This window comes from Cheilinus undulatus, linkage group 1 (genome assembly GCF_018320785.1).
Source record: "Cheilinus undulatus linkage group 1, ASM1832078v1, whole genome shotgun sequence".
NCBI classification, from domain to species: domain Eukaryota; kingdom Metazoa; phylum Chordata; class Actinopteri; order Labriformes; family Labridae; genus Cheilinus; species Cheilinus undulatus.
The window spans coordinates 18,280,293-18,304,032 of NC_054865.1; the positions used below are offsets into that span (position 1 = coordinate 18,280,293).

At 36.8% G+C, this 23,740-nt stretch overlaps 1 protein-coding gene across 1 annotated transcript in view; it reads right to left on the reverse strand.

Annotated features, from left to right (window-relative positions):
* LOC121512451 (CUB and sushi domain-containing protein 1-like) overlaps window positions 1-23,740 on the reverse strand; it is an 821,118-nt gene that overhangs the window by 240,798 nt on the left and 556,580 nt on the right. The window contains exons 15-18 of the mRNA XM_041791732.1: window positions 18,057-18,197; window positions 9,949-10,070; window positions 8,616-8,688; window positions 7,139-7,277 (exon numbers count right to left, since the gene is read on the reverse strand). Coding sequence (XP_041647666.1) covers window positions 7,139-7,277; window positions 8,616-8,688; window positions 9,949-10,070; window positions 18,057-18,197 — 475 coding nt within the window. The remainder of the gene's footprint in view (window positions 1-7,138; window positions 7,278-8,615; window positions 8,689-9,948; window positions 10,071-18,056; window positions 18,198-23,740) is intronic.

Sequence of the window (23,740 nt, forward strand, 5' to 3'; positions counted from 1 at the left end):
CGAGGACATGGAGGAGATTAAACAGTCTCTAAACTTCATGTCGGAGGAAATAACAAAAGTGGCAAAGCTACAGACAAGACTGCTTGGACTAATGGAGGAAGTGTGTGAGTTAAAGAAATTAATAACAGAAAAATACAAGAAAATCTGTCTTTTGGAGAGACGAGTGGATGAACTAGAACAATACACGAGAATGGATGATGTGATTGTGAGTGGGCTCAACACCAGACACCGCTCCTCTGCGAGAGCTGCAGCCGGAGCCGGTAACGGAGGCGGCGAGGACGACACACCGGGAGAAATGCAATCTCTGGAGCAACAGGTTCTCCAGTTCTTCGCCTCTAAGGATATTGATATCGATAGCAGTACCATCTCAGCATGCCATGCACTTCCAAGGAAGGACAACAAGGTGAACCGGCTATCATTATCCGGTTTGTGAATAGAAAAGACAAGAGTGAATTGTTGTGGCAGGGCAAAAAGTTGAGAGGAATGGGTGTATACGTCAATGAACATCTAACCAAGAAGAACGCGGACATCGCCAGGCAAGCCAGGGCTCTCAGGAAACAAAATAAAATACAAGCAACCGAGATGAGGAACTGCAAAGTGTGGATTAAACTAAATGGGACACTGGAGGAGGCGTAGGCCATTCTGACCAAAGAGCTTGTGGACCCGGACAGGTTTAAGTGACACCTGTGAGTAACCTTCATTAAAAACATCATGACTCAACACTACATGTAAGTAACAACCCTCGTTATGGGCATGCATAATAAAAAGACCCTACGTGTTTACGCTCGGCTCTGATGACAGACTATATGGAACCATTTACATCCACGGACGAGCTCTGTCTGAAAACCTTTGATTATACAGATCACAGACTTCACAATATTGAACATGATATCGACCACAATAATTTACAATAATACATTTCAATTGTAGGAGTCTTTCTATGAATATATCCAAAATCCAGGACTGTCTGACACAACTCAACAAAAACTTCTCTGTTATAGCTGTTTCTGAGACTTGGTTAACTAAAGAACAAACCACCTCAGTTCAGATTGAGGAGTATGATTTGTTCACTACAGACTTAAAAAAAAGGGGTGGGGGTGTTGCATTGTACATCAGGTCATCTTATCATTGTGAAATTGTAAAGCATATCTCATTTGCAACAGATTGTGTTATGGAATGTGTTTCAATTGAAATCAAATTAGAGAAATCTAAAAATATAATAAGTTGTGTATATAGGGCCCCTGCTACTAATATTGATACATTCAAAGATAAGCTGTCAGAAATGTACAACTCAGTTAACAACAACAAGCTTGTTTTTGTCTGTGGTGATTTTAATATAGATCTTTTAAATCCTCATGGACAAACACAAACAAAAAATGTTTTAAACTTGATGTTTTGTCTTGGTTTGTAACCTTCACTCACACATCCTAGTAGGATAACAGCAAACACTGCTACTCTTATTGATAATTTATTCACAAATGTAACTGAGGAGAGTATAACTTGAGGTTTACTCATAAATGATATTACAGATCATTTGCCAGTGTTTGTAGCCCATATTTTCGCCTTTGAAAGTAATATAGAACAAAAAAACATGACATTTGTAAGACACGTAACTGATAATGCTATTGATAGCCTTAGGAAGGACTTTATGGATGAAGACTGGCATGATATTTTTGTTGAAAATGTAGATGAATCCTATGAATTATTTATTTCTATTATATCAAACTTGTACAACAAACATTGTCCTCTAGTTGTTAAAGTGGATTAAAGTAAATATGCTGGCAAGCCATGGATAACAAAGGGATTACAAAATGCTTTAAAAAGAAAAATGTGTTGTTTAAGGAATTCATAAAACATAGAACAAAAGAAGATGAAAACAGATATAAGAAATACAAAAATAAATTCACAAGTCCTATGAGAAGCTGCAAAAAAAATGTATTATAGTAAATTACTTGAAAAAAAAAAAACAGTTCTAATGTTAAAGAACATGGAGAGTCCTAAATGAAATTATTAAAAAGGATAAAAGGAGAAGAAACTACCCACATTATTTTTTTTTCAAGCAATGTAATGATAAAAGAAAATGAACAAATAGCAAATCGCTTTAATAAATATTTTGTTGATATGGGGAAAAATTTAGCACATTCAATCAGCTCTCCAGGTAATACAGTTGGAGTCAGTCCTAGTATTATTGATATGAACTCTTACTCTATGTTCATAAAATCAACTGATGAAAAAGAAATAACTGATACTGTGTGCAAAACTAAAACTAAAAAATCTACAGACTGAAATGGTTTTGATATGTCCTTCATTAAAAAAATATTGATTAAATTGTTACACCTTTAACTTATATTTGTAATCAATCTCTCATGGCTGGGAAAATTCCTAAAGGAATGAAAATAGCCAAAGTCATTCCACTTCACAAATCAGGTGATGCACACATATTCTCAAATTATAGACCCATTTCTCTGTTATCACAATTTTCAAAAATTTTAGAAAAAATATTTGTAAAAAGGCTTAATGACTTCATTTCCAAACACAACATACTTTGTGAACAACAATATGGATTGAGGAAAAGCAGAACCACCTCACTTGCTCTCATAGACTTCATAGAACAAATTACGAATGCTACAGAGAGAAATCAATACACGGTTGGGATATTTCTAGATTTACAAAAAGCATCTGACACCATTGACCATAAATTATTAATGTCTAAATTACAGAAATATGGTATCCGAGGACTGGCTCATGATTGGCTAACCAGCTATTTGGAGGACAGGCATCAATTTGTCTACATTAATAATATAAACTCAAACCTTTTAAAAGTTGCATGTCGCAGGATTCAGTGCTTGGACCGTTGTTGTTCATATTGTATATAAATGATTTATGTTTGGTTCCTAAGTCACTCAAGTGTATTTTATTTGTTGATGATACAACGATCTTTTGTAGAGGGAAACATCTTAAAGAACTTCTGGATACAGTAGAGAGTGAACTCCAGATACTTAAAAAATGGTTTGATGCTAATAAATTATCACTTCGCCTTGGTAAAACAAAATGCATGATTTTTGGAAAGTGGGCATCAGACCTCGGCTGTAAGATCAGAATTAATGATGCTGAAACTGAAACTGTGTCTGAAAATAAATTTTTAGGTGTAATGATTGACAATAAATTAAATTGGAAATCCCATGTAAACCATGTTACAACCAAAATGTCTAGATCCATTGCAATTCTGTATAAAGCTCAAGATTTCTTAAACCAGAAATCTCTGTGCATTCTCTATTACTCACTCATCGTCCCATACATGACGTACTGTGTAGAGGTTTGAGGAAACACTTATAAAACAAACACAAACTCTATTTTTCTGTTTTAAAAAAGCCATACATATTATAAGTTTAAAAAAAAAAAACTATCGTGAACCAACCAATCCTCTATTTTTGCAACTAAATATACTAAAATTTTCAGATTTAGTTGAATACAATACAATATTAACAATGTATAAAGCTAAAATTGGACAATTGCCAGAAAGTATCCAGAAGTTGTTTATATTGAGAGACAGTCAATACAATCTGAGAGGAACATTTATTTTTCAAAAACCAAAGATACGCACAAATGTCAAATCTCATTGTCTGCCAGTTAGAGGGGTAAAATTGTGGAATTCTTCTTCTGAAATTATAAAAATATGCAGTACATTGGTAAGGCTGAAAAGACTGTATAAAAGTCAGTTGGTTTTGAAATACACCATGGAAAATGTAAGTTAATATGAATATGTTATTATGCATTGATTGACTAATGAATGTACTAATGAATGTAAATAACAACAATGCTTCTGCATTGTTCTTGCTATGCACTTATTTCTGATGGTTATGTTATTTGTAAAATAAGACAGGGGTAGGCGTTAATAAGCTTTAGCCTCTGCCTACACCCTTTTGGTTTGCTCGAAAACTTAGAAATTGCACCTTGATCCTGTAAATTGCTTTATTTGTGCAAGTGAACCGAAATAAATTTCTTTCATTTCATTTCATTTCATCCTCCTACTGCTACAATCTACTTCCAAAAAGAGACCAGCTCCACCAGACTCAAATCCTCCTGTAATAGACTGAAGCCACAGGGACAGCATGCATTAGACTCCTTTTCTCCATTTCCAAGCTCACTTTGGGAACAGATAACAAGACCAAGTTTTGCAAAAGGGTCACAGAGCAAAGACTGAAGCTTCCAGCATTTTTTAATGAATAAATTTATACAATCAAAAGGGAAGAAAGTGAAGTATTACCTTGAAAATAAGGACATGTCAAATATAGTGTCCATGAGTGGTCAATGCAGGCAAATTCACAAAAGCACACCGAGTACAATGATGAGTAAGAGCCTGTAGACTTGTTTTGAACCCAATGTCCCATGGTATATCATAAGACTAGAGACATTAGAGAGTTGCTTGGATGGATAAGACATCTGGGAAGTCAACCAGGGGAATGATCAAGTCTTTTTGAAGTAAGAGACACACAGGATTTGTTTCTGAAGAAAAAAACGCTGCAGCTTTGTCTTCTTCCTTTATAATCATCATTATTATGATAAGTATGCTAAAGTGGGGCGCAGGGGTAAATTCTGTAGCCTCACAGCAAGAAGATCCCTGGTTTGAATCCTGGTTTGACAGGGCCTTTCTGTGTCAAGTCTGCATGTTCTCCCTGTGCATTTGTTCCTCCTTCAGACCAAAAACATGCTCATTAGACTAACTGGTGACTCTTAACTGACCATAGGTGTGACAGTGAGTGCGTCTGGTTTGTGTCTGTTTGTCAGCCCTGTGAATTGCTGGTGACCAGTTTAGATGCCACCTCTCACCAAATGGCAGCTGGGATTGGTTCAATGGGATTGGGATTGGTCAAATTCCTGTTTGCTTGTAGTGTCATTTCCTGAATATTTCCTGCTGTTATCTAGGGATGTGATCATTATTTTTCATATCAGTGCCCTTATTGACACTCCTTATCCATCTGAGTCATTATCAATACAAATGATACTTTTTTGATGGAAAGAAAAATGGCAATGCATTTTAACAAAAGTGGTATAGGCTGAGAAGACCTTGACTTATTAAGTTAAAAAAGTTAATCATACCATATGTTACTATCACAAGTGTGTGATTCACTTTCTCGTTCAAAACTGAATTTTCTTATTTTTGTTCTGGGAAAAATTGCTGCAAAATTGGTACATTTAAAAACAAAAATACATTTTACTCGATAATTTAGTGTCATTATTATTCAAAGAAAAAAAATAGAATGATGGAATAAGGAACACAACAGGTCTAAAAAGAGCTAAAGTAAATTTGTACATTATTAACATTTTGCAGTATGTATACAGCATATGCATAACAGGATGGAATTTTCTCATAGTTTTTCCTAAACTAGGTGCTTTAATTTTATTTTTCAGGTGGTTAAGCTCTACCACTCAAGTCCCTGATGGTTAATCCTCTGAGACCATTGCTATTTTTAACCATATTGTCTTGCCTGGACTTTTTGTCTAAAAAAGAATAAAATCTAAACAGAAATAAAAATTCAGCTTAGACTTAGACTTTTTTGGCCCAAACTTGTTCTCCCATCTCTTGAGGGCCACATACTGAAAAAAATCCTTCTGTGATCAAAAGAATTATTAAGATTTTTACGTAATTACAAAACAAGTCCTTGAGCTGTTTGGAATTGGCTTCTTTTGAGTCATTATTCAAAGCAGTTCCTGTCTCAAGTGACAAAGAGGGTCACATCACAGCCTTTCTGTGTCTCTTTCTCTCCATTATGAGTCATTCAGGCTCTCTCCTCCAGTTTGCACATGCGCTGTTCTGCAAAGCATGTCGAGACTATGGAACAGCCTGCGATTGGTTGTCATGGCACATGTGACATCTGTTTTGGGAACTGAAAAGGTGACAAATGCTAAGCTAGGGAGACAAACTAAAATGGATAAAATAATGGATGAAAGACGTTATATATCGGAGTTACTGGTGTGGATTTCATCTTTAAAGTTCCAGGCTTGCTAAAAATGTTCTGTAAGAGCTACAGATGCATGGATAGCATCAGTAGAACGGTGAAACAGAGGGCTCCCAAACGAAAGACCACGTATGTGGCAACAATTTATGGTTCAAAAATTATCAGACTTTAAATAAGGTCTCTTCTTGTTGTATATGAAACAACGGTCTCAGAGGGTTAAACAAGTCATTACAATATTAAACCTCAGAAACTCCTGGAAAAGTCAGGAATGAACCACAGTTGATTTTCGGGTTATGAAAATGCAGAACGGGGTCCTTACAGAACCAGGTCTTGATCTGCATCCTTAAGGTTTACACACAACTTACCTCAGAAATTTTCATGAGGAGCTGGCAGGATAGAATCACAGTAAAGTAAAAAATCAAGCCACCTATGTTCACGCATGCAACTTACTCTGAAAGTTGAAGGAAAGTTTAAAGACTTTTGTGAATGTGTAACAGCTGCTTAAACGACAAGCCTAGAGTCTGATCATTTAACTACAGAAGCAGTTTCAGTGTCCTAGAAACAAATCAGCTCCCTGAGTGCTTCTGGTTATAATACAAAATTGTTACACAGTAAAAACTGGTTTAGAAAAGAGAAGTGGCATCACAGTAAAAGGGTTAAAATGAGAGAGAAAAAGAGGAGTTGGGAACCAGTGAAACACTCAACAATCACAGACTAAATCTTTGAATATCTCACCAGCCTGCTGAACAATTAACTTCCCTCTGTCCCACACATTTGCATACACAAATTAAATGCCTCATAGGCGATGAAGATAGCTTGGCCTTTACATCACTTCCCAAAAAGACAAATTTCACTGATAGCAATTTCAGGCTACACTGCATCTGCTCATGGTTGGTTTCAAGAAGAAGTGTAAAAAGCAGGCATTAATGATTTACTGCAGCAGTAACTCACAGACTACATTTATATCTAAGTTATAATGTTTCTGAAGGACTGACTAAGACCACCTACAGACTGACTGGCTAAATAAAGCACTAACTGACTGATCCAGGACTGGAAACATGATATTTTTCTTGTCTTCACTCACTACATCAAAACAAGCTGACAAAAACTTCCTGTTACTGATTAGCAAATTTGAAAAACATGCCACATCTCTCAGCCTTCGTAATCTAATCACTTACCTGTCAAAATGTATCTTCACAGCATGGTCTGGCTGCGCTTCAATCACCCACTGGCAGCTCAGAGAGTCTTTGTAAAAGGAAGGCCATCCAGGAGACAGCAAAACACCCGTAGGTGCTGTGAGATGGCCTCCACATGGAGCTACGTGGAAATAAACACACACACACAATGACAGGAGAGAGAGGAATTAATCACTTTTTCTTGTAACTGTGTTATGGCATGAGCACAAGGCTCACATTACATTCAGTTAGCAGATTCATCATCTGCTCAATTTATTTTACCTCTCTAATCCTTTCTAAAATTCCTAATTTTCATACATAAACATTTACTTTCATAAAATACACCGTGCCAACCTTGTGCTACAGTCAACAATTTTGAGTTGCTGGTGTTTGAGAAAGGCAAAATAATTATAGCGTGCTGATTTATGGGAGAAATCAAGTATATTTATGTGTCAAATAAAGCAAAAAAGCTCCTCATTTTGCTGCAACTCACAGGGCTGCATGTGGCAAATCTAGCACACTTTGACACAAATTTATAGTTAATGCTCAGAGACTAAAAATCTTTATGTAGGCCTGTTAAAATGCATGTATTAGCATTGGCTGACTTTGGATTCCTTTCCTTTATTCTTTCAGGGCTGTCCTGCTGCATGCAGAGTAACAGTCTTGAACAAATTCTGAGACATGGAGTTCGTGATCTGTGTATTATCCATTGCTCTTTTTACAATATATAATTTGCAAAGGCTTATCTTTCACCATGTAACTACTCCTTCTGTTCTCAAGTAGCTAATACCTTTGCCCTTTTGATTGCTCTCATAACGCCAGACTTTCAGGAAGCTTGAGAAAATTGCTTTTCTTTTTAGTCATTCTTTGCATATTGAAGCAGAGGTACTCCTGGACAGGAGGCACAAGAGGAAGACATCCTAGAAATGTGACATCAATATTCTTCTCTGTCTAATGGAGGATGTAAAATTTACTGATAAAACATTCAAAAATCTTTCAGCTCATCCCCATTATTATCAGCATGCAACATTTGATAACATAATTTAGACGACGCCAGCAAGATAGCGAGAATACAAAAAAATGCTCATTATAGGCTGGTTTCCATTCACCTTAAAAAGAGTTGAGGAGCAGCACATTCACTGTCCTCGCATTATGACTCACAATTATTAGCCACCGTGAATACATCTTTGTAAATCGGAGTCTGCAAATAATGAACATATCTCCCTGAATGTGTTTTCCGCAGAACTTGTGCCAGTTTCATTTAAAATTATTGTTAAAAGGGACGAAAACATGCAAACAGTCTGAATAGCTGTGTGGGGAGGCTGAAGGCCAAAGCAATTAGAGGTGGGAGTTTATACAACTTCTAGCACATTCAAAGAGTCAAATACCTAAACGCTTTGTCACTTTATGTGCTCGCAAGTGGAATATTTCCAATGACTACACAATGCTTACGGTAAACACAGTTTGTATGCCTGTTTACCTTCACAGCGAGGTACAGCCGCAGACCAAACAACATTTCCATCCTGAATGATGCAAGTCACCTGGTCAGAGCCCTGCAAAGACATCAAAATATGAAATAATGTCAACTAGTTTAAAGCTGCTGGGAGGGGTTTTGAACTGGTGATAACTCTGCAAATGACCCACTCAGAAAACAATAAAACTTATGAATACAAATGTTTAACCTTTAATTGGTTAGCATAAGGTTTGGTATTTTGGGCATTTTTCTAGGTCTTTAGTTTTGAAGGCAGGCTTGGTATGGAAATAAAGGCTGGTAGTCAAGTATTTACATTGTGTACAGCTATGGAGAGACAATTAACCATCCTATGTACTGAGTTATAAGCTAGAATTTGTCCAAGGTACAGAATTTGTAATCTTTGTGTGGTTTATTTGACAAATTGAGCAGTGCCCTGAGTATTTTGTTTCGTTTTTGAGTGTCTAGCCCTAATTGAGGCTCGTAAGATGTGTTGCAGTACTCAAGAACGGTCTTGGTATTGAGACCGGTCTCAAGACCACATTTTGGATGTCTTGGTCTTGTCTCAGACTTGAGAGCATTTTTCCTTGGTCTCGGACTGGCCTGACTCAGGCTTTTTCATCAAGACCAGTCAAGACCAGCTCTGATCTGCTATTCTTCAACTTCATTAATGTGAAGCACTTGCTAAAACAACAAATAGCTACACCTGCAAAAAGTTGGACATCAGTCCATCTTATTTCTAGTCAGAAATTCCTCTGAACACTTACTTTGGACCTCATTCACCTGACAAATATAGATAAACATCTCATTGTCAAATATTTTAAATAATTCTGGACTTGTCAGTGGCTTTTAAATACATACAAGGATTTATTTTTTACAAGAAGTTAGTAAAAAAAAATAAGAATTGAGATTTTGCATGTTGTGCTTTGAAAGAGTTGCATACATCTTGTTTTCATCTGTCAAATGTATTAAAAAGAAAACTAAAATTAAAGAGAGAATGCTCTCTAACTGTTCAACCTTGTCATGTTTTTTTTAAATTAATTTAATTGATTGATTGGATAGTGTGGTCTTGTAAGACCTCAAAATCAGCAAATGAGTGAAGTGTTGCTTTGGCTAGGGGGGGCGGCCAAATTGACATGAACCAAAGTTCCTAGCAGGACTTTTAATTTTATTTATAATAGAAAAAAAACATCAACAAATAAGGATAAAATACACCTTAAATAGAGGTTTAGGAAATATGAGCTCCATACCAAAGCATTTTCTGATGCCTCACCTTCTTTCATTCCCTATAACAACATGCATGAATTTAATGTCTGAATAATACCTCATGAAAATGGTTTACCTGTGTCCTGATGAATCCTTGATCACAGCGAAAAGCCACAGAGCTGCCAAGCTGAAACTGGTCACCATACCTCTGACCATTAACAGGAACTCCAGGGTCGTGACACTCATTCTGACCAAATGCTACAGAAAGACAACATGAAAGAGAAGTTTAAACAGCGGCCAATGAAATTTGTTGCTGGAGATAAGGGGTCTCTGGATCTAAAAAAGCAGACATTAAAATATGAAAGAGAATAAAGGGATAAAAACTGACTGCAACTACAGTCTATAAAATGCTTATTTAAATCAACAGAAGTCCAGTATACACATGGATACTTCAATCTCCTGGAATTTTTTGTTTGTTTAATAAAGGTGAATGTCCTCTCTAAGTGAAAAAACAGTGCTGCAACACTTTCAGTCAATATGGCATCTTCGCTGCTATGGAAATGTGGGAATGAAATTATCTTCAGGTGGATCCTACCCTGTCATGTTAAGCTTATTTTAGCCTTACTCAAGAGATTAACCCGATCCCGACCAGAGCACAGAGCCAGTGATTGGACATATCTCAGGTTTATTAGCTGCTGATAGAGAATAAATGAGAGCAGAGAAAGAAGAAGGGAAAGACAAAAAAGAGCAAGGAGAAAAGAATATGCACAATGAATATGCACATCTATTATGTACACTGTCACACATGGAAATGGACTGCATTTGCATATGATGTGCATGTGTTCAAAAATGCATGTAAAGCAAACACATGCTGCATACAAGTTTCATGCCAAAAAACAAACAAGTTTATCTAATATAATAAGGCACATTGGAAAGAAAGTGAGAGGGATGAAGAGGACAGGCTTGTCTAACGTGATGAAACACATAAAATGACAATGTGCAAGGAAGAAAATTGCTGTGATTATTATGGACAAAGAAAGTGCGAGACAAGGTGTATGAGAATTTAAAAAAAAAAACTCCAGACACAAATAGGAAGTCTGAGTCTGAGTGACAGATGGAAATCAACATGATTTGATTTGAGGGACTCAAAAATAAGAAATAAATATCTGAATAATAGGATTTGCACAGAGAGACAAAGAGAAACAGCGGGCTAAAGCAATGACCTCTAACTTCAACAGCAAAGTGTTGAACATTTCTCTTTCTATAAAGCCCCGTCTTCAAGTCAGGACATTGTACATGTGCCCTTGTACTGTTATTTTGTGGCTTTTAAAGTTGTTTAAAAAAGCTTTTTTATGCCTTTCCTGTAATTGTCTTTTTTCTTTGTAAGTCCCCAAAGAGTGACAGAGTTGTGTTACTTTTAGCGATTCACTCTTTGTTGGACAGGCTCAGTGTAAAACGGGTTATGACTTTTGCAGAAAAACTATTAGAGCAGGACATTAGTTGCTCTTTTTGCTTTAATTTACAAGAAAATACATGAATACATGCACAGTTAATGAAGGGAAAAGTTTGATTCAGGAGACTGATGATTAGAGATGATTACTTTGTTCCCCTGTTTGGCAGCAGTGATAGGACAACTTTAAAATCCATGTAAGGAAAACTGCAGCTGTTAAAAAAATAAGAGAAATATGTAGACATGGAACCTACGGAACACAAAGGCTCAACATAGAAACAATTCAAAGTCACAAATATTCACGTATGCTCTCTCACTTCACTGTGTATAACAATGGACAGCACTTCTCAGTTTCCTAAATTTGGACTGAACTGAAGCCAGAATATCCCAGTGAGGCGTACTGATGTACTGCACTGACGGCAATTGATACAAGATAGCCACAGCCCTTCTGCCAACCAAAGAATATATAAAGCATAACAATAACATGTTAAAGACCCCTCAGGTAGGTGCAGCTGATAGCAGAAGAGATACTTGTTCTGGTTTGTAGCAGAAGCTCATGGTTATGGACAGTTCTATGACTATATTATCAGTTTTCATTAAGTTTTTTTCTCACCTTCCTCTTCTATCCTGAAATACAGTTGAGAACACTGCGGGGAGTTGTCAATCATGACATAACATGCAGGCTTTTTTATATTGAATATCTACTTCTACTCTGGAAAATGAACAAACCAACAGAACAAAATCCAGGTTTGAGAAAAATTCATTTGACGCAGATTTTGACTGTACAGAATGATCCGTGGCCCATCTGTTATCACTGAGGAGGCAGGGTTAGGGTTAGGCTGTTGCTCTATGTTGATACGCAGTACAATCTACAGCAGGGGTCAGCAACTAAGTTTGACCTCGGGCCAAATTCTTTTCTGACCAACTCAATGGTGGGCCAAAATTACATCTTCATCAGGCAAAACCTGTATTTTCTAATAAAAAAATACATTTTTTTCTCATCTATACTATTATATCTTGTACAAAAAGGTTATTTAATAAAGTTATTTATTTAAAATCAGTGAATTTGCTACAGGCTGTTATTATTTATTTATTTGATCTTTGAGCCAAGCCCTTTTATTTGTTTTAATTCAATGAAACAGATTTTGCACTTTGTTTGTTACAGTGGCACACAGAGTGATTTTTCCTTGTTTCTCTTCTTTCTCAGAGCGCATACGTGCCAATTAAATTCCTACTCCAAGCCAGTGTGCATCTTAAGTCAAGCAAATGCTGCTTTATTTTTTTTTTATCATTTTTGTCACGACTTTTGAATAAATGTTCTGAAATCTATGTGGAATTGTCGTTTTTGTGATAGCATATATATATATATACATGTCATGTGGTGGGCCAGGTATTATTGGCAGTGGGCCAATTTAGGCCCGTGGGCCGCCAGTTGACTACCACTGATCTACAGTATGGTCCAGATACTTATCATCTGATTGGTTAAAAGTCGTACACATACACACATTGAGTCAACCACAGCATGAATGGCAGGAAGGGGACACATCACTACAGCAGACGTGCAAAAACATCTCTGACAAGACAAGCTTTCAGTGTGGCTCTTTGCTCTGGTCTTAACAAGAAATGTGGTCCAGTTCCGATTAAATGGCTACAGGGACATCCAAGCTAACAGCTAACGCTCCAGCAGGCTGTGGATATACAGGACAAGCCCAGCGTAATGATTGCAGACTGAAGCCGAAACAGACTGGGAGTAGAGCGAAATCATCTTTTCTGTCATGGAAAGCTTTCAGTGTTGCTCTCTGCCCTTCTTTTCAAGACGAGAAGTTGTCGAGTTAATCACTCAACTAGCAGGCCACCAAAACTGTGCAGTGAGAGCTTCATGGAATGGATTTCCTTGGCCGAATAGCTAAATGCCAAAATCACATCACCAAGTCCAATGCCAGCCACATTTCTTTGTTTAGAAGCCAGGTGGATGAGTCTTGGTTTTGCAGACGCTGGGAAAACACTGACTGCCCGACTGCAATGTGCCATCTGTGAAGATTGGTGGAGGAGGGATAATGGCATTGGTTTGTTTTTCAGGGTTTGGGCTAGGCCCCTCATCTCCAGTGAAGGGCAATCTTAATGCTTCAGCATACCAAAATATTTTTGACAATGCTTTGCTTCCAACTTTCTGGCAAAAGTTTGGGGAAGACCCTTTTCTATTCCAACATGATTGTGTCCCAGTGCAAATGGTTTGAGTTTGGTGTGAGAGAACTTGACTGGCCTACACACTGCCCTGACCTCATCCCCATCGAGCACCTTTGAGATTAATGTGGATGGAGATTTCAAACCAGGCCGTCTCATCTGTCATCAGTGCCAGACCTCATAAATGCACTGCAGAATAAATGGGCACAAACATCCAAAAACAACAACACTCTAGAAACCCTTTCAAGAAAAGTAGAAACTGTTATAGCTGCAAAAGTGAGGGAACTGCATATTAAAGTGCATGTCATTATAGTTCCTGTTGGTGTAATGATCAGGTAGCGCAATACTTTTGTCAATATAGTGTATTTTCTATGGTTTTGAGTGATTTTAATCTTAAAATAAAAGCACAATGCCACTTCTAATAGGAAAAAAATAATGTGTATCTACTTTATTAAAATTAAAGACATATACAGTTGAAACCAGAAGTTTACATACACTGTATAAAAAGTCACATAACCTTTTTTTTTCTCACCGTCTAACGTTAAATCAGATTAAACTTTTCCTGTTTTTGGCCAATTAGGATTACCAAAATTATTTCTATTTGCTAAATGTCAGAATAATCAGAGATATCATTTTTTAGACAATTATTTGTTATTTTCTTGAGAGTCAGAAGTTTACATACATTTCATTAGTATTTGGTAGCATTGCCTTTAAACTGTATGACTTGGGTCAAACGTTTTGGATATGCTCCCACAAGCTTCTCACAATAATTTGCAGGAATTTTGGCCCATTTCTCCTGGCAGAACTGGTGTAACTGAGCCAAGTTTGTAGGCCGCCTTGCTTGCACGTGCCTTTTCAGCTCTGCCCATAGATTTTCAATGGGATTGAGATCAGGGCTTTGTGATGGCCACTCCAAAACACTGACTTTGTTATCCTTAAGCCACTTTGTAACCAGTTTGGCAGTATGCTTAGGGTCATTGTCCATTTGGAAAACCCATTTGCACCCAAGCTTTAACTTCCTGGCTGACGTCTTGAGATGTTGCTTCAGTATTTCCACATAATGTTCTTTCCTCGTGATGCCATCTATTTTGTGAAGTGCACCAGTCCCTCCTGCAGCAAAACAATCCCACAACATGATGCTGCCACCCCCATGTTTCACAGTTGGGATGGTGTTCTCAAGCTTGTAAGCTTCCCCCTTTTTTTCCAAATGGAAAGATGGTCATTATGGCCAAAAAGTTCAATTTTAGTTTCGTCACACCACAGAACATGTCTCCAAAAATTAAGGTCTTTGTCCCTGTGTGCATTTGCAATCTGTAATCTGGCTTTTTTATGTTTCTTTTGGAGTAATGGCTTCTTCCTGGGAGAGTGGCCTTTCAGCCCATGTCAGTACAGGACTCGTTTGACTGTTGATAATGACACACTCTTACCAGCTTCAGCCAGCATCTTCACAAGGTCTTTTGCTTTTGTTCTTGGGTTGAGATGCACTTTTCGGACCAAAGCACGTTCATCTCTGGGACACAGACCCTGTCTCCTTCCTGAGTGGTATGATGGCTGGACATTCCCATGGTGTTTATACTTTTGTATAATTGTTTGAACAGATGAACGTGGCACCTTCAGGCATCTGGAAATTGCACCCAAGGATGAACCAGACTTGTGCAAGTCCACAGTTCTCTTCCTGATATCTTGGCTGATTTCTTTTGATTTTCCCATGATGTTACAAAAAGAAGCAGTGTGTTTCAGGTGTGCCTTAAAATACATCCACAGGTGTGCCTCTAATTAACTCAAATGTTGTCAATAAACCTATCAGAGGCTTCCAAAGACATGACATCATCATCTGGGCTTTCCCAAAATGTTTAAAGGCATAGTAATCTTAGTGTATGTAAACTTCTGACTTTGAAGAAAGTAATAAAAAGTTGTCTAAAAAAATCCTTTTCTCATTATTCTGGCATTTAGCAAATAGAAATAATTTTGGTAAATCTTATTGATCAAAAACAGGAAAAGTTTAATCTGATTTAATGTTAGACGGTGAGAAAAAAAAGTTTATGTGCCTTTTTATATAGTGTATGTAAACTTCTGGTTTCAACTGTATATTTAAACCAAATATTCATTGGTCCTGAAATAAAAACAGAAGATCGTTAAGTGTTTTCGTGGACAAAAGTCATCTCTCAAAAAGAGTCAGAGGCAAGGTCATTTGGAGGCAGTGTGTGAAATGGTGCAAAACTGCACGGAGATCCCAGAGAATTAATGAGAGTCACTGATGCAGAGCGGGTTCAGCTTAGAGCAGATAAATACACACGGTGGTTCAAAGCTGACAATGGGACAAGCTTAACTAGGCTAAGCATGTTGAAGACATGAAATCAGATGATCAGCCAGGCAGAACAAGTCGATCCTACCACAGAGAAAGTGAACTCTAGCACTATTCATAGGTGTTTTATTAACTATTGAAGTATTATTCAGTTTTAGGGGGAGTATAATGAGACCTTTTCAACCAGAACAATTACTGTGTTTAATAAGTGTGCTCCAGTGGCCTTTTGTGCATATTAGGAGATGTCAGCTGATACTTCAATTACATGCCTGAAACCTTTCAGACCCTGATATTTGGAAATTAGTTAACCATTAACATTCAGTAGGTAGACATAAAAGCTAAAAGTGTGTTTTACAGCTTCCTGTGGCTTAAAACTATATTAAGACAGCAGAAGTAGAGCAGCGTTAATGTATGAAAACAGCAAACTGAACACTTGAATGTTTTTGTAGCTTTCTGTTAAGGGTTGAGGTCATTAAAAAAGGTTTGATTATTTTGTAACTACATCATGCTTATTTACACACAGTTTTATCTTGGTTACATTTTTAGCTAAAGAAAACGACAGTCTGGACAGGAAACTGTAACACAATGTCCTATATCCTTCAACCAAAGACACACAGTAGAGTGTAACACATTTGTATTAAGCTGAGTACAACAGAGGGTCAGTACGACCTTCTAGTTTGCTCTGACCTTTAGAATCTCATGTTTACAGATTTCTTTTTTTCATTATTGAAGAAGTTACAGTTACCAAAAATACTATCTATATCTTAATGGCAGCTAAGTGAAAAAAAATCAGACAATAAGGAAATAAATATGATTTTAAAAAGCTAACAAACAGTGAAGCATAGAAGTCAATATGATCAGTGAAGATCACTATCATCGGGGTGACCGAGGCTCAGTGATTGGAGTTCGCTGTCTCACAACCAGAGGAGTGGGGGTTGATCCAACAGTCACATGTTGTTGTTGTTTCTGGGCAAGACACTTAACCATGATTTGCTTCTACTGCTGTGTAAGTGGCGTGTAAATGCTGAAAGTCATTTAACTCAATATTTTAAGTTGACTGAACTTCTGATTATGAATTTCAAACTTAGGATTTCAAGTAAAAAACAGAAATATCATTTGGTTATAAATAGTTAAGTTACCTAAAGATTTTATTAAAACTGACTTAATCTCAAGTTTATTTGACTGCAAAAATGTGATTTCTTTAGAACCATCATAAATTTATCTCAACTTACCTCTTTTAACATAACTTAAAATCTTAAGGCAGCATGAAAACAGTTTTTTTAAGTTATAACAAATGGCTATTTATAAAACTGTGTGTAAATGTGCATGAGACAAGGTTATTGAAGTTCACAAAAACTAATAACCAAAACAAACTAATAACTAGAACTAAAATTCAAAAATCATTTCAGTTAACTGAAACTAAGTTTTCCCAAAGGAAAAAAAAAAAAAAAAACAAGGTCTAATTGAAAGTGTATTGTATGCTTACAAAACTAACTGAAATAAAATAAAATAGGGGAAAAAAATATCCTTCACTGTAGTCTTTGACAGCAGCTGACTGACTGACACGTACACCCACACCTAGGTAGTGTAAAATGGCCTGATGCGATTGAAAAAAACTTTGCATAGCTTTGGATCTAGAGTTTTATTCAAACATCAACTTTGAATAAATTGACCAAAAAGTATAGAGTGGCCTATTTGAGTGCGTTTTTAATACATATGATGGTAATCTTTTTAATAAATCAAAAAATGAATAAAAAATAAAACGAAACAAAAATAAAGTGTTTTGTAAAATAAAAACTAAAATAAGCTAACAATAAAGCAGTAAAAACTAATGAAAACTAAAATGAAATTGACAACAAAAAAAGAAAACTTCTAAAAAATCCGTACAATTAAAACTTTGGTATGAGATCAGGTAAACACTCGACATGGAAGCCTTCACCATCAATGTATGAATGTGGAGTGAATGTACACAAAAGGGTTATCATAGTATGCAGTGTAAAAAGCACTGGAGTAGTCAGACAACTAGAAACGCACTATAAAAGCTCAAGTGCATTTGTCATTTACCAAGTCCAAGGCCCAGTGTTAGACCTCAACTTCTGCCACTGTTTAATCAGGCATAAATGCTGCAGCAAGATTCATTTGTAGAGTCACATGTTTTCTGTCATTCACTTTGTATGGTAGTGTAATAACAAATACATGTTTAGAAAACATTATATTTCAACTGAATGCACAAGTATTAAGTTTTACACCTCAGAAAATCTTATGTACAGTAAAAAAAAAAGGTAGAATTGCAGGTGGCACTTACTGGTGTAGCTGATATTGAAGCCTTTTCCCGTGTTAGAGTGATCAGATTGGAATTCCAGTCTCATGATGTGTCCGTTTGAGGCGATCTGTGATGGGACGTCTTTTCCGGAGAATGTCCCAAAAGTTATTGGTTCAGACAAGCCTGAAACAGAACAAAGTTTAAAGCAATCTTTTAGAGGAACGATTAAATGGTGTTTATTTAATTCTGTCTGTATCACATTAGGCCAAGGACACAGTTGAGAGGGAAAGTGAAGGACTCCTGTAAAGTTTAAAAACAAACCAGCCTGTGAGACTGTAAGGTACAGTTAGTAGTAAAAGTCATAAGAGTGAAGACAGGATAAAACTTTAGCATGACTCAGAAGTTCTCCAGTCTTAAAACTTACTAATGATTTATTAATTTGCAGGAAAATGCAAAAAATGTACAGTGAAATAGCCCTTCTCAAGGATTGATAAGAAAAAATGTTGTTTAATGCACAATTGCTGGCACTGTAAGCACATCACATAACTATAAGTCAGAAATATCTGATTTAGAAAAGAACTGAATGGAACAATTTCTCATCTGCAGTCGGTAAAAAATGAGACATTATTCATCACTTGTTGTGAATTCAATATTATATCTATGAAAGGCATTCATCCAAAGACCATTCATAAGTGTCAAACTAAAATCTATGCTCTCTCAATTAGACTTTGGGAAATGAGAAGGATAACTAGCTTTCCTGGGAGTTAAGACATCTTTTTACAACTTTTGATCAGTTGTCAGAAGTCACAGTCAAAGACCAGTTTATTGGCATTTATGCAAATTGTAAATCAAATTATTTTCTTACATGAATGCTAACCTCATTCTCCATTCTAAAACTTTAAAAAACCAGCCCACGACAATGATAACTCATACTTCTTAAGGGCAACAGCTCAATCCCCAATGTTGTTTGGTGAATAATTCCAACCCTGTTTGCATGAATGATGGCACTTTGCTTTCAAAAACAAATAAAAACAGAAAGTGATATTTAAAACATCAAAACTCCATGAGTAAGAATGGTAAACCATTCTCCTTTCCAAGGTTATAATAGTTTGGGTTTTTGCATTAGTTTTTATTTTCATTTCATTTTCACTTTCTGTGTTCAGTTTCAGTTTAGTTTTTATTAGTTTTGACTGCTGGTTTGTTAATTTAATTTAGTTTGTATTTTGCAAAAATGCTTCATTTTAGTTTCGTTTTTATTAGTTTTAGTGTTAGTTTTAGTTTTTTAGAGATAGATGTCGGGGCTGAGTGAGAGTCATACATTTTTAAAAACATTTAAAAACAGGCTACTCTTCACTTATTTTATTTACTTAATGATGATGTTTGAATACAACTCTAGACATAAAACTACCACTGCGTGAAGTCTTAACCAATCAAATCAGGCAATTTTACACTCCCCAGACGTGGGTGTCAGTGGCAGAAAGTCTGGTTGTGTCAAAGACTGAAATTAAGGATATTTTGTCTTCATTTTCATTTTATTTTAGTTAGTTTTGTAAGCGCTCTATATGGCTTAAGTTAGTTTTGGTTTTTTGGTAAATCTTAGTTTTTATTTAGTTTCAGTTAACCTCAATGGTTTTTGAATTTTAGTTTCAGTTATTTAGTTAGTTTTAGTTAACTATAACAACCTTGCTACTTTCTCAATTAAAGGAATTGAGGGATAAACCACAAAGCAAGATTAAAGCATTTTTAGAGCATAACATACAGTATTTTGTCTTCATTCACGTTTTAACTTTTTGGATAGGAGGTTGTAAATGACTGAATCACTACTGTTTGAGCAGAACCTCTGCGACCTGAAAAATACAAATCCCTGTTAAGTACATCACTGGACAACCTTGAAAAACACTTCACGTGTCTTGGCAGTGACTCAGCAAGGGACCTGCCAGCATCTTGTGTAACAGCCAGACATCAGTGCTTCAAACAGCTGCTTGAGGTTGATACTCTTTTCTACACATGCTACATTTGAGTGATCCCAAAAGAGGCTGGTATAGGGGCATTGTAGTGTCCTGGCCATTAAACCTATTTCACCTGAATGTGTCTTCCACCAAGCACTCCTGGACAATCTTGTCACCACGGTGGGCAGCATTATCTCGCACAAAGTACCAATCATCCCCTTTGCAGGTGCATGATTACAATGAATGGCTGTACCTGGCTGCTGTGTTACGGTGTGCTCTGGCATTAAGGCATCTCTCTATAGCCATTAAAAGAGCCACTGTATACCAACTAAATGGCCCAGAAACCATTACATCTCCCCTACTGGCCTGTACAGCTGTAACCATGCTTCACCTCACTTCTATCTGAGACATTTGTGTCACAGAATCAGACCATTTACTGCAACAAATGATCATACACTTTTGTTTGGCAGAATACACTCTTGCTATTGTGGGAGCTCCCCTATGATCCAACCAGCATCGATAAGATTCAGCAGGGAGCGCAATAAAACCCTGAAGAGATGCCGAGAACAATCCAGCGGGCCAATATCAGAAAGATATGGAGTATGCATAATGCAAGGGGAAAGAAATGCCATACGCAAATATGCTAATGAGATACTTGAGCAGGAGAGTGAGGTGGTTGATAGAGGAATCAACAACCCTGGCCAGGAAAAGCCGTTTAGCACAGGTAGAAATAAACAGATTAACCACCAGTAGCATCACCATAATCAAGAGTAAGTGATGAGGTTTATGACCACCTTATTGTGTTGATTGAATGTGATTGGAAATTTATTTTGAGATTGAATTGTGATTATAAATGTCAACTGATGCTGATAGGCTATTGGCATGAACAATTTCCTCTCTCTGCCAGAGCTAACACAATGCTTGTTGTTGATAATGGCCCACCAGGAGTCCAGAGGATTGGTGTTTCAGCAGGAGACGCGATTCATCAGGAAACACCTGCAGGTCGGCACGGCTGGGACAAGCAGCACCAGTGATTATTGATTGTGGTTATTTCGCTCCCTGACATTTCCTGTGTTCATCCACTTAGGACCTTCTACCCATCGAGCAAATAGCTTCATATGTTTACCTTGAGTTCTTATCCATTCATTTATCACTCAAAGGAAGGCTGCTTTCAATAATTTTGTAAAACTTTATGACTTTAGACCTTCGAACACTTTAAAATCAAAAGTTTAGCACTCACCACATTATAATGCTACTCTTGGTAACCCAAGGTGGCGGCTGTTAAGCACATGGCCCACATGGCCAAGGGTCATGAGGGTGTCAAACTACCTTCATATAGTTAACCACAAATTCCTTAGTCCTTAGTAAGACACAAGGAAAGGTTTTATTAGGACTTTTAAGCACTAAGAGATTTGCTTTAGAGTTAGCTATATAAGATAAGATAAACTTTTATTGATCCCCATAAAATTTGGTCATTACAGCGCAACAAGACAGAGACAAAAATTAGCAATATTTAACAAAAGTAGGGTAAACATTTTTTTGGCTTCTTATACTATAATCAGACAGTCCAGTTGTTTAATGTTCTCTAAATGTGAGTTTTGACTCTTAATGACTGTCTCTAACAGTGAAGTATAACACATATCTCTGTAGTGTGCTATGTACAGAGGAGAGCTGATATTGATCATATTGATCACGTGAGCATGTATGTCATATCATACCCTTTGTACAAAATTTGGCACATAGCTCATAGTTTCCAAACACCAAAATTGTGGCTAGTGGAAATACCAAGTGGCTAGTAAGTTTGCAGAACCACTAGTCACCGTGGCTGGTGAGCAAAAAGAGTTAAAGTCAAGCCCTGACTGTAGTGTTACATTAATCTTAAAAGCCAGGATGACATTGTCAGTGGATGACCAATGTTTGCTCACACAGAAAATAAAAATGCATTACTGATGTGCTTCTATGATATGTAAGGTCTGCTTTATATATTTTACAAGCAGTCTTTCTTTTTAAACTGTCAATAATGAAATATTCCCAGACTTTTACAGTTTTAGGATGTGCAGATGTTGCATCAGGCGCCACCATTTCTCTCTGTTTTTCTTTCCCTGTTGATCACTGTTGAGCATGCGCACCTCTCGACAGAAATAGTATGAATGACAGAAGGCTCACTCCCAGGCATCTCAGCTTGAGAAAACATCATTTTGCAAAACCAGCAGTAACACGCTGCATGAAAAAAAGGTGTGCGGGAAGAATAAACAAATCATCGACAATAACATTTGTCAACAACGGAAATCATCATCAATTACTGTCGACAACGGCGACGAATCGTTGCATCCCTATACTGTGAATAATGGCTCCCATAATGCTCTTTAATCCAATGTAAACAACATTGATCTGGTAGCATGTATAGCATCTCATAAAAAGCATGGTCTGGCACTATTTTCATGCAGAAAACAGGAATAAAGTTGAATGTAGGCCCTGCCAGGTTATACTCAGATATAACCAAAGCACTGAGTAACAATATTCAAAAAAGGAATGTGGCCATTAGTACAAACAGCATTTCAGTTAAACTCATTCAGTTTCCTTGATTTCCGCATTAAATAGCGGATTCTGTTTTAATTGGCCATTTCTGCAATTTCCTCTGTGATTACATTAACACGGAAATCACAGGGCCCTAACAAAAATATGACTTGACAATAAAGTTCATTATTTACCATTTCTTGGGCTTTCAGTATCAAATACCATTTATCTTTAAATAATCCTGCAGTTTTGTGCTGATACTGGCTATAGCTTCAGATGGTTTACAATCCATCTAAGATTTATAAGGTCTAAGAGTTTGTTTTTTTTTTTGGCTTTTCATGCCTTTATCGATAGAGGAGGACGGTGGATAGAGTCAGAAACAGGGAGGAGAGAACCTGGATGAGACATGCAGCAAAGTGCCACAGGCCGGATTTAAACCTGGGCCGACCACCTTAAAACACCATACCACCTGCGCCCCCCAGTTTTTTTTAAAATGTGAGACAGACAGCAGTTTTCTTTTGATTACATCAAGTGCATACATATATTGAAAGTAATAATCTGCTTCAGAATTCAAGTACAAAAGGTGCAATGCAAAGTAACAAGAAGACAACAGTGCAGAAAACATAAAAGAGCTAGGAGAGCACTTGAGTAATAAAACTAATCTGAAATGGGGAGTCTTCAGCAACACTTAAAAGTTTTCTTTTAATATCCTCTTTGACTTGGACTTTTGGATTCCTTGCACTTAGACTCAATTAAGCCACACAGCATCTGAGTAGCAAAGTGTCAGTCTCTTTGTTCTTCAGCAATCCAAAAGCTCCTTCACATACTCATTATGGCAGTGATAGACATGTGAGCAGGAAGTGAATCAATGCGACAGTAGCTGAGGGACAAAGTCTGTTGACTCATCTAGGAGGAGAGATTGAGAGAAACGCTTTTTGTATCAGTCTGGCTCTGTGCTCTTTTATATTAGAAGTCAACAATGGCTCTCTGATTATGTTAACCATTTACCAAGTTTTCAAAAGGCATTCCTTGAAGCTTTATTAGGTTTCAAATCTGAACTTAACGCGACAAGTTTCAAGCTCAAGAGATTTATGAGTTCCATCACCATAGGTGGCTGCCTCACATTTACCAGCCATTTGTTTGTTTACAATACTTTAGTTTTCAAGAGTAAAAGTAAAGAATAAAAGTTCAGTAAGTCAAGAATGTCAAGGTTAGACAAAGTCCTTGAGGGACTGAAAAAGCATGATTTTCTCAGATGAT